General features: G+C 36.0%; 1 protein-coding gene across 1 annotated transcript; it reads right to left on the bottom strand.

Moving 5' to 3' along the window:
• Nucleotides 1-1,877: 1,877 nt before the first annotated feature.
• LOC144344481 (uncharacterized) lies at nucleotides 1,878-14,849 on the bottom strand. The gene is made up of 8 exons (XM_078006407.2): nucleotides 14,430-14,849; nucleotides 9,667-9,775; nucleotides 6,227-6,376; nucleotides 5,987-6,092; nucleotides 4,248-4,389; nucleotides 3,412-3,594; nucleotides 2,989-3,076; nucleotides 1,878-2,750 (listed from the first exon to the last, which is right to left on the bottom strand). Exons 1-8 carry the CDS (start codon nucleotides 14,765-14,767, stop codon nucleotides 2,658-2,660), a joined length of 1,209 nt encoding a protein of 402 aa, XP_077862533.1. The 5' UTR covers nucleotides 14,768-14,849; the 3' UTR covers nucleotides 1,878-2,657.
• Nucleotides 14,850-15,754: the final 905 nt, after the last annotated feature.

Genomic DNA, 15,754 nt, shown 5'->3' with positions numbered 1-15,754 from the left:
AAAAGATGTTTGTGCACAAATTCTTTTTAGTAGGAAAACATATTATTTAATAATGTAATGTAATATATTTATTATTTATACACGCCAGAAAGAAATTGCTGTTAACACTGTGCTATTTTAAAGTCCAGAATGAACTAATTTCCCAGTCTCAGTTTCTACTCCACAAAGATGTCAAATTAATATGCACAGGATTCTGAACAAACATATTATCATGGGTGTGCATAATGCCAAAATACTTGTGTGTTCAATGTCATTAAAATCTGACCAGGGATATATGCAGAAAATGTAATTTGAACTGAACCGAATGGGTGTCAAAATATCTACAGAAATCAAAACTTACTTTTAGGCAAATTACTAAAATTAATACATTTAATATAAATAAAGATAGAATTGCATAAAAAGCAAATCAACAGAGGTAGTGAATCATGTAGTAGGTGTAGATCAAATTTCATTTGAACTGAATAGAAGCCTCTTAAATAACGAGGTACTCGTTCAAATAACACAATAGTTCTTACAATAATAGAAAGGTAGTTTTTTTTCTGGCAAAGCTCCCACTCGGTTAGCAAGTGTTTCTCATGGTCACCAATCCCGGGACGCACGCGATAATACAAAGTGTTTAAATACCATACTAAGCACACTTTCTTACCTTTGAAATTGACGACATAGAATTTTGTCTACATAAGCGTTGTGCAGAGATAGATACAATCCCGGGATACAATATCCTCACACGAAAACACGGTGATTTCCAACGAGGCTAGAGCTGCATATGCGGGATGTCTTGAAAAGTCGGATTTTCCCGGCATTTTTGCTAGTAATATGTTAAAAATAAAAACAAAAATATATGCTGGTCATATGTATGGCATTGGGACATACACGTGCACCAACTTTGAAATAAATTGGACAGAGCGTATCGGAAGTTTAACCTGACGAGGTCCCGTGAGTTGTGCCCTTAGTGGTGCTCCAAACCCAACACACGCGAAGGCGTGAACTTTGCGAATTCGCAGTATTGATCTGGCCGACGAGATATACACTATTTTGTCAGGCGTTAGTGCGGTCTGATGGCGTTCGGCCGGCGAAGGCCTACTCACGAGCGGTACGCCTACACGTCAGGCTTATCAAAATTAAGAGCAGTGAACGGGCGGACGAACAGAAGTCAAAGCACTAGCCTTAGTTAGCGAAGGCTAAAAGCGTTTTTTTTTTTTTTTTTCGATGGAGATTTGTAAGAGTTTGAGCTGGCCAACATGTTAGTTTTTTTCATGTAATTGATTACTAGCATGTTGATTTCCCATTTTTGAGCCATGTTTTCAACTTTGTTCATCATTTTCATATAGCAATCTCTTCATATGTTAACATTGTCGTCTATGGAAATTCAATTAGTGGTATGAGCCCTGCAACATGTTGTCTCTTATTTAGTGTTCAAGATGGCGGCCCCATATAGTAAATATCGCATTTCTATTTTTATCACGCGTGCACCAGCTGACTGTGGTCCGAACGGGAACTAAAAAAACAAAACATGGGCAGCATGAACCTCATATAAAGGAGGGACCATCAGAAAGATCTTGTGAAAGATATGCATACTCTGCCTCACAAGTTACATCCGCCATGCAGTCAGTTTCTGTAAAATCAAAAAAGGTCAATTTATGTAACAGAAAGCAAAACAGTTAGTTACAGTGCCAAGCAGATAATTGATTAGCTTTTCATAGGGATCAATTTCAATCAAACGTCACTGTTGGAACTCTTCATGTCGTAGCAATTTCTGTTTCCACGCTATCAACATGTTTTTTCCAGCTTGTAATGGACAAGAAACAATAAACGGTTTCGAGTTGGTAGAACTTTGAAATTTTGTCTGCTGGTGAAATGCTTAAATAGACATGTAATGCCATAGCTGCTGAGGTATTATTTATTCACCTAATAGACTATTCATGACCTCCACCTCGGGTACTCCATTGAGATTTTAAGAGTTAAATACAAAGTTTAAAATTAACATGTCACTGTAATATTACTAAATCTTAAAGCAAATAATTGTGTTCCACAGTACAATGACGTGCGAATGTATACAATAAGTATGTTGTTATGTACTGTATATTTTTGTACTGTTTAATTTTTCAATCAAAAAGTGGTGCAAACGTATTTGTGAAGATGCTGTAGATTTAGTTTGCATAATTCCAATAAATAGCTATAGAGCAGGCATACAGGCACACTTTGTTGCGTTGATTGATCTCAAAGCGTTGATGCGTATTTTATATCTCAAATGTCACGTCTTATATGAGGTAAACAGATGCGTAAGAACCAGCTTATTTGTTAGATAAAGTGGCACCCCGTTATTGATGTGTAAAAATCTGGATCATTTGAACTTAGAATGATCTTCACCTTTTTTTCGTAGCTATAGAGTAGTAGTATACGTTGTATTATTTACTCTTGCCATGAATTTTAAATAGCTCTCACATTTACATGACTGTGTGTATATATTGTATTGTAAACCGAGTAGTCGCATATTCACATAACACAATTCTCTACAACACCAACTGTTCGGCTCGTTAATCCAGAAAGAGTACATAATGTCCGATATGTATTTTAAACTATATTTCCGCGAACGTCCATTGTAATTATTTATATTCTAAACTGAAAGGTGTGACAGAAAAATAAATAAATTAGCTTCAAATAGCGTTGATTTGCCCTAGAGCATCCTGTGTTACTTTCTTCCCTCGCTCTAACACATTTCTTGGTAACATCGACATTACCGTCTTCACCTGAAAATAAACAACATAAAAATGTATGTGTGTTGATACAATGTTATACAAGTTTCAATAGAACAAACCTGAGACATTTTAAAACATTTGTAAATGGCGTTATATAGTGTGGTGTTATATATTCAAATGCGCCCTATATTCAACATTGTTTTTGTCGGGACCTCATACATAACGTGTCACTAGATGTAAATCATTACATTATGTAGCTGACACTATTGTTGTTAATAATGTCACTAACCTTTTGTTCGGGGGAGAATGAATCATAGTTATTAGGTAGATCCTTCTCATTGATATTGTCAGCCTTGAAAACTTCCTGTAAAACTGCTCTGAAAAGAAGAGTTGATAAAGGACATCTACTGAATGCATATCTCATTTATTTGATCCACGATTGAGATGTTGATTCCACATTTCTAATTAAGAACGTCAGATAAAGAATGAATAATTGTGCATTACAATTGCCGGTCCATGTACAAGCATATACATGTACATGATTTGTAGTTCAGATATCCATATGTGGTTTACCTTCGTTTTACCTTTTGCAGTGAAGTATGTTTAGATAAAAATTGACGTGATTATCTGTTGTAGACGTTGGTAACGTTGGTAACGAATTTGTTTGACTACTAACTTCATATCTAATTTCTAAGTGAAATATACAACTTACTTGTAATTATTATTATTCATAACTTGACTACTTATCGCCATGGTTTCTTCCACATTGTAGGCTTGGTGAAACCATCCTGATGGGATCATTAATAACTCCCCAGCATGTTGATCAAATTCCATTGCTTTTGCTTTCTTAAAATTAGGATATCTTTTCAAGTTCACGTCATGTGTGTCAATTGGACTGAAATGAAGACACATGCAGACACATTACACAACTTTTCACATACACACATGCACGCTAATTAACACCCATGGGGTTTACTCTATATGCCCTTACTACCCATGTGCGTTCCAAATTTAGCGGGGAAAGGGAGCGTTTTTCATCTTCTAAAGAGGGCAAGCGCGGGAGGCAATTTAAAATTCTAATGTCCGCAATAGGCCCCCAGGAATAAACTCACAGGGTTGCTGTGTCCGTTGTAGGCCCCTAGCCTCATGCAACAACCATTCCCATATACCGCCCTAGATCATAGCTTGTTTGAGTTGATCACATCGCACTTGAGTGAAAAAACCCGGCAGAGAATGCTCGCAATGGGAGTAGGATGTTCTCAATATATGTCTGCAATAGGGGGTGTTTTTTTTCTTCAATATGTCTGTTCTAGGGGGTATTAATTTTACAGTACCTCCGCAATAGGGGGCATGGTTTGGCAATGTGCTGCCAGCCCTAGGGGCCTATTATTGTTTAGCAAGAACAAACATGATGTAATGTTCTAATATAGAGTGACCCCCGGGAATTAACGCTAACGCTATCTTGTATTCACAGCCAACACACCAATGCAACGTGTCGTATTTATGTCATCTGTTAGGCAACCTTTTTAATTCATCAATAGAACATACCTGTTGTATTTATAACAGTCAAGAGGAAATCCAGATCTCCGATTTTTAAAGACGTATAAAAAGTCATCTTGCCCTGGTGGATACAACTTCCATCTCTTTGTCCCTTTCAGCACTGCATTCGTACCCGTCCAATTATATGGATCTGAAGATAAAATATATTCTGATTCCTCAATAACTATTCAATAAGCACCTAACAAATACAAGCATACCCGTCCCGTCGCGGCACTGAAAGACATGTGATTAAAGAGCTGTTCATGGACTTAGGGGTAGTAGCATGAATCTACAGAGAGAGTATGTGACAGGTGGTTCATAACGAGTCTAGCTCAAACTGGCAGTATATAAAAAGAAATGAATCAGTACTAGGACCTAATCTATTTTGAAATGACTTCAATTTCATCACACATTTGATGTTGAATTCATTTGCCAATGGCAATCAGCTATACTGCATTAACTCAAACTTCTGTAAATAAAAGGCATTAGAGGATGATCTCATGAGTGCCACAGATTGGTGTAATCAGATGAAATTAAATCATCATTAATGATTATGAAATGCCTTGTTGTTGTATTACGTTTGGTGGTACGGAAATAATCGGTCAAGAGTTTATTGAGCAATTGGGCATTACAAGAAATTACCACTGATCAGCATATATCTATCATCTGCAACAATCTCGAGGTCCTTTGGAACAATCTCGGGGTTATTCGCAGATTAAATCACCTCATTTCTAATGATGCAAAACGAAGTTTTCACTTCCAACAATTTGATCAGACCACATATGATGTACTGTTGAACAATATGGCATAAATGTGGCAAAGGGGACACAATTAAACTCGAGAAACCCAATGAGAGTTCTGTTGGTGGTCTTTTCCGATTATAGAAATGAATACAAAACCCCCTGAATCTAACCTATCGGTTTTCTTCAAGAGAACATAATATCTGTAACTATAAGTATACAAGTATCTTTCTGGTAATGCGCGCTACACTCAAGGCCTATTGCTAAACCTAAATTGAGTTCGGAGGATTTGAAAACTTTTAAGTTTCTTAAAAGAAAACCAGCAGTGAAAATCACTTATAACGAGCTAACGCCGTTTAATTGTCAAGCCTCCAACCTATGTAACAGCTAAGTGTCGATATTAAATCAGCTTCTTAAACGGGTTACTTTCAATACTCGTCTGTTTAAACTGGTTTTGAATTTTAATGTATTTTCACAAAGGTTTGCTTTGCTCAATGTATTCACACCTTGTATGCTACTTTATTTATTCAAGGACGTTATTATTTATCCATTTTAAAATTATTATTTGGCTGAATTGCAGTTAAATTTATCATTTTGCATGTTTCATTGACGAAAGCATTGATTTTAAAAGTTTCGAAGCCGTTTCAGTTGAGAGTAAATAAATCAAATCTGAAAATTGGTTCATTGCGCCGTATATCGACTAAGACATCATTTTTGTCACTATAAACTAATCGTGTGATGAATTGTTTATAATTTTGCTTCGGATGCGCGTATAGAACTTATCTAGGAAGCAAGTAATGTTCGATTTTTTCGCGAATAATGATTTTTTAGTTTTGCCCGTCTCCGATTTTCGAAGAGATGTTGAAAACTTAATCAGAAATGAATCCAAGAAAATAGTTGGTAATTTTATGATGTTATGACGCGGATATTTCGCAAACATAATGTTAATGTTAATATGTTTAATATGTTAAATATATACTGTTAATTAAAAACATAATTAATACCAACCAATATGCAATGTTGACCTTGAATATGGAGTTCCCCATAACAACATTGCACTCCAAGGTTTAACTTCTGCTGGGAATAACTGAAAATAATCTTCTTCTAAGTAAATCTGCAATAATAATAAGAAGAAGAAGAATGAAAATAAGAATAAGAATAATAACCTATGACAATACTTTTTAAGCGTAGAAGGCGGGACGACAGTAACATACATAACTGTGAATTATCATAGGAATTATAGTTTACCACATGTTCAATATCCTGCATTAGTTTAGGTCTGTGTGGTATAAATAATTCATCGTCTAAATAAGTCCACATTCTCGGTGACCCCATGTGAGAATGCTGTGCAAATACCTTCATGGGTAAAGCAAGGCTGGTCGCTTCAGACAATGTACCCTGCAAACATAGAATATTCGAAATTACTTTTCATAATTCAATGACATTTAGTATATACTGAGTAGACCACGGGCTACAGCTGTATAAATACATGTCTCATACATTTTGAAAATTCCAATTATGCGGGAATGTCGTCATGTTTGAGGTTTTACACTTACTATATTTTTGTTTCGGAAATTGGTTAAAATGTGTTATAAAGCCGCATATCCCTAAGGGTTGTATTTCTGATTCTTCCAACCTGAATTCGATCGACAGTCTTCAATACAGTCGTCACATGATGTTATGTACACAGTTCTATTTCTGCCTTGCTCATACTTACACACTTGCAAATTGGTGAAAATAAATGCAGATATTTAGTCATACCAAATTTATGATACAGAAACGGTAGTGCAATTTATAAATTATCAAATTTATCAAATTGTTGTTCTAATAGCGATTGCCGCTCCGAATTTCAAGTATTTTACACTAAACGTCCTTGTCCACACTTTTTATCTTTTAAGGAATAATTACAAATATATGTTTGGTCTTTCTAAATGTAGGTATTACATTTCAACACTATATATATCTCATCGTTTTACTTGCCATTGCGCGTGAATAAGACGTGTGTATTGAATGGAATATTTTTGACGATACGGAATCTTCCACATTTAGTGTATTAATAATTTATCGAGGATCGAGAACAATGTCCATGAAAAAAAGGGAAATTACAATACCAGATAAGATATTCTTACAGGTGTTAAAAATGTCAAGAGGTTGCCAGTATTGACTACTTCTCACTATATCTGCAAACAATTTTGTTGCAATTAACAAAATTACACTCTTGTTTAATCTAAGATTAATCTAAGATTAAACACCCAAATGTGTATATTAATCTAAGATTAAACACCCAAATGTGCATATTAATCTAAGATTAAACACCCAAATGTGCATATTAATCTAAGATTAAACACCCAAATGTGCATATTAATCTAAGATTAAACACCCAAATGTGCATATTAATCTAAGATTAAACACCCAAATGTGTATATTAATCTAAGATTAAACACCCAAATGTGCATATTAATCTAAGATTAAACACCCAAATGTGCATAATAATCTAAGATTAAACACCCAAATGTGTATATTAATCTAAGATTAAACACCCAAATGTGCATATTAATCTAAGATTAAACACCAAAATGTGCATATTAATCTAAGACTAAACACCCAAATGTGCATATTAATCTAAGATTAAACACCCAAATGTGCATATTAATCTAAGACTAAACACCCAAATGTGCATATTAATCTAAGATTAAACACCCAAATGGGCATATTAATCTAAGATTAAACACCCAAATGTGCATATTAATCTAAGATTAAACACCCAAATGTACATATTAATCTAAGATTAAACACCCAAATGTGCATATTAATCTAAGATTAAACACACAAATATGCATATTAATCTAAGATTAAACACCCAAATGTGCATATTAATCTAAGATTAAACACCCAAATGTGCATATTAATCTAAGATTAAACACCCAAATGTGCATATTAATCTAAGATTAAACACCCAAATGTGCATATTAATCTAAGATTAAACACCAAAATGTGCATATTAATCTAAGACTAAACACCCAAATGTGCATATTAATCTAAGATTAAACACCCAAATGTGCATATTAATCTAAGACTAAACACCCAAATGTGCATATTAATCTAAGATTAAACACCCAAATGGGCATATTAATCTAAGATTAAACACCCAAATGTGCATATTAATCTAAGATTAAACACCCAAATGTACATATTAATCTAAGATTAAACACCCAAATGTGCATATTAATCTAAGATTAAACACACAAATATGCATATTAATCTAAGATTAAACACCCAAATGTGCATATTAATCTAAGATTAAACACCCAAATGTGCATATTAATCTAAGATTAAACACCCAAATGTGCATATTAATCTAAGATTAAACACCCAAATGTGCATATTAATCTAAGATTAAACACACAAATGTGCATATTAATCTAAGATTAAACACACAAATGTGCATATTAATCTAAGATTAAACACACAAATGTGCATATTCAGCACGATGGCTTAGGATATGCTTATGTTACGACCATGTTTGTTTTTTATATTTCATTTGACGCGCTGACGTAAAATGTAAATGTCGTTATTTTCTGTGGATAGTGTGTGGATAGTACTTAGCATAGTAGACGTGTCAGTAATGGACAGAAAGTCCAGAGAGGTAGATCGGTGTTTTTTTTTGGGGGGGGGGGTCACTGATTTTCGTGCAAGAGTTGATGGGAAGGTTACAGTAATCTTTGCAGGCATAAGGGGTCGGGTCGCATTTTTTGTGCAATGCAATCCTTGTGATACCACAGTAAAAGTATTTACAGTCTGGATGACTGTGTTGCCACAACAAACACCTATTCTTATTACTCATTTAGCAGTTGTATTTACATTGAATGACATGTTAAAACCTTAACTTATATATAGAGCTTTGACGAGGACCCACTGTCTGATGATTCTAATAAGGAATCATCCGACAGTAGAAAGTTAAATTTCCTGCTGGTACTATACACCAGATCTGGGAAAAAAACAAGTTACTGGAATAACAGAAAACTCTTTGGCGGCTGGCAATTCACCGCCGGGGAAACATAATATTTATGTACGAGTACTGCTGGATTTAAACACACAAATTTATGGTAGTGTAATATTATGATACAATAGTATGAGTTTAATTTTAATACTCTAGATATACACTGAAATTCAGCCAAATTTTACTGGTCTAACGAATTCTAGTAATAATTGCATCGATAGAGAGGCCTTTTATCCAAAGCTTGTTGGGAGACTTGTCCACTACACAGTATTAAAATTAATGTTGGCATTGAACGTGTGTATCTCGTAAGAACGCACACGATTCAACACACAATACTCATAAAGGTGTCAGTAAAATTGTGTATGTATCATCCTAATGTGGTACATACAGAGTACCATACATTGTTCTCTTCTCAATGAGAGCTGGGTTAACTGATTGAAGTAGAAAAGTTCTAGAACGTCAATTAGTATGTATGTATAGTTTGAATACATGTACTATCCATACACTTAGAAGGGCGAGGGTGACAATGTTATGTTCCATTCAGGGGGGCGCTAGTCAGCAAATGTCATGCAAATGTCTGGGCATATATGTCATATATTTGTATGTACTCGACTTACAAAAAAACACCCGCCTACCCTGTACTTCCTGTCCAGTCCCCTAGATAGGAAGATGTAAATTGAATTTGTACCTCTACTCCTTTCATAGTTATTCTATCCTCGCCGTAATTCTTCACAAAAAAATCTTTTGTCCAATTAAACGCAGGCCAAGTAGGCACAACATCAGTGATCAACACTGGCCTAGAATAAGTAAAATAATACCGAAATAGAATTTGGTAAAACAGGTACACATGTAACGCAATCACTGTTCCTCAACTTGTTTGGTATCCATGTGTTTATGGTGAACAGTTAATAGCGTTTTGAATGATTGAAATTATATATGTATTTAATCATTTTTATACTTTCTCAGCAAAATTAACTTATTAGAATGAAAGTTAGACAATGCATTATAATATATGTGTCTACCTTACACGGAGCGATGGAATTAAAATGTAGAATTAACTATCAAATAGTAAATATATGCAACATTATATGCGATATCAATATTATACCAACATTAATTTTTTAGTACAGTTCCATAGAAAATGATTAAAGCGAGGGATTCGTCACATGTGCATGCGGTATACGGCTATAGCGTATCGTTGTTTACAAACAAGCGTCCACCCGTGAGCCTTTGCGTTTTTAGCAAGCTTTGATGACGCTCGTACGCAGATGACGACCTTTCGACAATGATAGAGCGAAACAGAATTTTTAATTAAAAGAAAGTACGCCTTCAGTCATGATATACATTGTTATAGCCCATGTCATCGACCTACAATTTGAGATAATAATTTATGAGTTTATACCGAAAAGTATGCACGAAGACAGTACAGTAGAAGCAGCGACCGACGCGCAGCGGAGGTCGATGCGATTGCGTACTGTCTTCGTGCATACTTTTCGATATCCTCGTAATACCCTTATTATTATACATCTTTTCTTCCCAGGAATACATCATGGAAATGCCGAAATCCAAAACGTTTAGAACAGATTTAGCGAACTTCTTTATGTGGGGTTCGGTCAAACCCTGAGGGCTGCCATGTTTGTTTTTATGTTTGGAGGACGCTTACGCGTGTAATCGTTTCATAATTGGAATTCACATTTCCTAATATGGTAGGATGAAAAAAGCCCGTAAAATACCGCAAAATTACGGCACGCTGTATAATAATATAATATCTCCACCACTTAAAGCAGGGGAGTCGTCAACTGCGCATGCGCATGCAGACAATCGTATATCGCAGCGACGCTCGCAATGGAGAGCCTTTGCGTTTTTAGCGTGTGCTGTTACCGTAGCTTGGGACTCAATTTCCGCGCATGCGCAGGTGACCCTCTCGCTTTAAGTGTTCTCCCGGAAAATAAAAAGTTATTGTCTATCTTTCGAGAAAGTGGTGATTCTATTTAAGTGAAAGGCGATCATTTTGCCAGGATTAAAATATTTATACTACTGGCTTAAAGCGGGAGGTCGATCGTCACCTCCGCACGCACGGTAATTGAGTCCCAAGCGGTGATAACAACACACACTAAAAACGCAAAGGCTCTCCATTGCGAGCGTCGCTGCGAGTTCGCAATAGCGAAAAAAAAATAAGAGTTAGCAATGGCGAAAAAAAAAACAGGCGATTGCGAGTTCGCAATGGCAAAAGACTGACGATTGAGAGTCGCAATGGAAAAAAAAACCCTGACGATTGAGAGTTCTCTGGCAAGGACGTTTCATTTGGTGAATTATTTGAGGAAAAAACGTTGTAACAGGATGTAATTCACAGCGTTCCGCAAAGCCATTGTATTCATAGTTCTAATGACAAAACGACCTAGAACGTGACGTGCAATCTGAATCATTACAAATATAAAAACCTGGGCGTAATTTTATTTTTGTTTTCCTGTTGGTCCATGGTCTAACCATGGAGGTAGAAAAATGGAGTCAATTAAGTTCCCCGGGACAGTTGTTTATTGGAGGTGTTACTAATCACTTGCATTTGTTTGCAGAAACCCCCGTAGTTTATTTACAAGCTAACACCATATAACTTATAACGGAGCTAATACGTAACCTGTTACATGTCATATCAGTGTGTATATTTGCCATCCTCATATCGTTGAACTACGATGCCTCGGCGATGACCAGTAATATATGCACGCTCTTCACTCTCGGTCGCAGCAAAATTGTAACATTACTGACTGGCGACATAAACGCTACTACTGATGCGTAGAAATAGTAAAGATAATATATTTGAGACGATGTTTCGTGAAATTCCGTTCTATAGTAAAACGCGGTTAGAAAGCCACACATCAAAAGATCAAATTGAGTTCATCGCCTGTTACGTGAATTCACGTCTGCGATTGGACAGTCACTTGACGCGTTGGTAAGATCCAATGCCCTGTTGATAAGTTTTATTTTTAGCATATACTAGTAGTTTTTTTCCAACGATTGTTTTCTGCATATAGCCCGCGATCGATGAGATAGTTGTTGGGTGTTTACTAACTACATACTTCAAACTGAACAGGAAACATCGAAGCTACTTTTGGAATTGACCTACATTTATCTCCCGTGGTATGGGCGGAGCTTAGTTTTTTAATTCGACTGATTATTCAAGTACAGCAAATGTCAAACGTTCTTTGTGCACAGATAGTCAGCATGCGCGTTTATTGTTTATATGTACAGTTAAACTGTGTAAAGTAAAATAAAAAAGTCATTTCTGGCGACAAGGCAACTTGTGAGAATCCGAATTCAAGTCGGTTATATTCACAGTGCCATCTAGAGTGACGTGTTCTACGCTGCTGTATTCCATAGTTCAGTTTTAGGACCTGACCTCTTTATTAGTGAGCCGACACTCTCCTAAATTTGTTACACCAGTTGTCTTAATATTTACAGTAGTTCATTTACAGTTCGTTCGGATTAGATACTCTCTGGGTAAGCTGGTGAAAATCTCCCTCTGCATGTCAAAATAGAGTTTTATCATCTCTACTGAGCTATAAAATGGCTGCTTGAACATATTTTCACAAATGCTCAAATTCATATTCGGCAATGTTAAAATAGTGTGAGTATGTTATTGGTTTATTTATATTATCGCGAACTGGAACATTGTTGCCTGGCCCATTTATTTTGATTTCTATTACATTACAAACTGCAAGCTCAAGTGAAAGTGGCTGTAGCTAGTTCATGTAGCTGAAATAAGCTCACGTGGACTAGTTAACGTGTACCGCTAATTACGGGTGTACTCAGGCTGGTGTTAATCATCGAACGCGGGTTATCACCTAAAGAAAAACAAGTTACATGTCCTGTGAACATCTAAACTGTTTACATATTTCATGCAAAAATTACGGTTTGTCATGCCATAATTTTGTTGTGCAGTTTTTATTAGATACTGTTATTATGGTTCAATTCTTTTCTAGTACATATACATTGTATCAAAACTGACCAGAGGGTAAACTTGCGGAGACATACAGCGACGTCACGTTTCCGCTTGCGTTCGCAAATGAATTTAACCGCTTTGGGAATCTCATTTCTGCATCAAGCTCGAGACTGCTTAAAATTATCAATTTCGTAAAAAAGATGCATCGGAGATGAATGTCGTATATTTGAGTACTTAGTAATTTAAAATTAAATTTAAAATTAAAATTATGTGTGATCTGAGGAATACAATACAGGTCCCTTCCTGATGAAACAAACATCTCGTTATCTGGGAAATATGTACAAATTATTTATTTCTAACACAGGGAGCCCAGGAACTGTAAAAGTCAATTTGAGCGGGGGGGGGTATCGGCTGGTATCTCGTGTAAGAAATAGAAAAGAGATGAAGGCTCCAGCGAGCTCATATTTTTTAAACTGGAAAAAAAAAACAGGCGAACAGAATGAAAAATAATCATTAAATCTCTAAAAAATACCAGGTTAAAGAATATCAGTTACTCTTTCACATTTCGCCAAAGCCTGTTCAGAACTTGTCAAGAACCAATCCCAAGACTGGTTACGAACCAGTTGAGCGCGGCTAACCGAGTCGTAAACTCGGTGTGGTTAACCAGTCTTATGATAATGGTCGTTGACACATTCTGAATAGGCCACGCCTCCAACTGTGCCGTGCGTTCGGGCCAACCGTTAATTATTCATAAATGGAGTCAATTTGTGTAGTTTTCAGATGGCAGTGCAGTTTGCCGATGAAACGTACCGCTGTCTGCAGACTGCACGCCACGTTCTGGGCCGTTTTGTCATTAGAACTAGGAATACAATGGCTCTGCGGAACGCTGTGAATTACATCGTGTCACAAGGCTTTCCCCTAAAATAATTCACCAAATGAAACGTCCTAGCGAAAGCGTTTGACTTTTATTATGCCGAGTCAAATCTCTCCCCTTCATGTTTGGTACAATCACAGTCCCTCTCGCAATGGCTGTTTTACCGTACATTTACATACCTCCACGCTATGGCCATCTGACGCATGCGCAGGCGACGACTCCTCCGCTTTAATGCAAAATAAATATATTCCGCGTATAGTTAAAATTAGGATTAGGCCTATATTTTAACCTCATGTAAATTGAAATGCATTTTCCCCACAGCGAATAAATAGGGTGTTTATAGTGGTATATTAAAATACATAGTTTTCTCAGTATTTATTCAATGCTCGGCTTAGATGGTTCACAAAATAAACTATTAAACGGTAACTATTTATAACGGCGACCCAGCCTGAGAGAGCTTCAACTAGCAGTAGTATACCAGCATATTTAATAATCGTGTCCTAATATAGCCTAATATCACATAAATCAACCACGCAAAACTCCTATAAGAAGAACACGAATGCAAAATATTACATCCAACTAAACATTGAAATAATATTAATTTTCTGTATTGTATAAATCATTGACAATATTAGCTCACCATTTTGCATCATACACATCAAGGTATTCCTCTAAACTCAAGTTTGTTCTTCTGTCTATCTTATCTATGGAATGAGTTACGTTATAATATTTCAAAATTTCCTCCAAATTATCACCTGTGAATTTTGGTACTAGGTGATGGACGTCATTAATAACATCATCATCGCCGTCTTCATTATATTTGCAGACCGTAACAGCACCCATGGCGACGACACATATCACACCGAGCCATACCAAATAGTTACCCCTCGATTCTGATACAACGTGTGATTTTCGCTCCTCCCCACCAGTGTCAATACGAGGAGGCTTCTGTTTTGTTTGCCTACGTTTAACTCCCATATTGGTATTACAACTACATCAGCTTTGTTAAGTTGGTAATGGATTAGAAGCCTGGCAGTACGGCGTCAGGTGATATAGTTACTAACAGATGGCGTTTTGCAAGAGACAAATCAGCTGAGAGCGATAAAAAAATGAATATTCAAATCAGGTGATCGTTTAACATACACAAGCCATGCATGGCACAGTCCCCGTTAGTTATCGAACTTAAGATATATAGTTTTGTTTATAGTAGTATAGCTGAATTACAGCCATGTCAGGAATATGATTATGATGATTGTTTAACATTAAAATGATTGACATTTGTATCTGATCGTCAAACGAGTACTTGCCCGCATTGAGAGATATTGCTCTGGAACAGCATTAATTAAAACAAAATCATCCATTTTGAATACATGTATATATCTATAACATGATGTATAATGAATATTAAAAATTTGAACATAATCAGTCAAAGCATGTCAGAGATATGGCTCTAGAAGCCCATTCATTAAAACAAAATGGCCGTCAGTCAGCCATTTTGAATCCGATCTGAAAAATAAAATGACGTGCATCAGGAACTCGTAATGTCTAATCCACCAGAAACGCTTGATATTTGATGATTTTTTTAGCACTAAAATGGCCACTTTGAATAAGATCGTCAAACCAATATATCTGTAAATCTATGACATGATATATAATGAATATTAAAAATTTGAACATAATCAGTCGCAGCAACCGTGATAATGTTTGATTGTGATAGGTCCAGGCACGGAACCACGGACACACGGACGCACGGAGGTCAAAACATAAGTCCCCGAACGAGCACTAAATATTATTTATATCACATATATTGATATATGAAATTATGGCTAAAAAAATGTTGCACCCCCCCCCCCACAAATGCCCTGAAAATCTATTAAACATTATTGGAAATGGTGAAAAACAATCGAAACGTTATCAACAAAACTACTTAGTCATTAGAAATGAAATGACGTGTAAAGGAAATTT

The sequence above is a fragment of the Saccoglossus kowalevskii genome, chromosome 1, assembly GCF_978046115.1.
Source record: "Saccoglossus kowalevskii chromosome 1, keSacKowa6.1, whole genome shotgun sequence".
In the NCBI taxonomy this organism is placed as follows: domain Eukaryota; kingdom Metazoa; phylum Hemichordata; class Enteropneusta; family Harrimaniidae; genus Saccoglossus; species Saccoglossus kowalevskii.
The sequence above is the reverse complement of the archived record's forward strand: the minus strand, read 5'-3'. Positions and strand labels throughout refer to the sequence as shown.

Excerpts from the sequence above, each read along its gene's own strand:
- LOC144344481 (XM_078006407.2), bottom strand. The coding sequence starts at position 14,767 with ATGGGAGTTAAACGTAGGCAAACAAAACAGAAGCCTCCTCGTATTGAC. Across the intron at positions 4,390-5,986 it reads AAGGTCAACATTGCATATTG|ATCCATATAATTGGACGGGT; the intron begins GTTGGTATTAAT and ends TTTTATCTTCAG. Across the intron at positions 3,077-3,411 it reads ATGAATAATAATAATTACAA|AGCAGTTTTACAGGAAGTTT; the intron begins GTAAGTTGTATA and ends TCTTCTTTTCAG.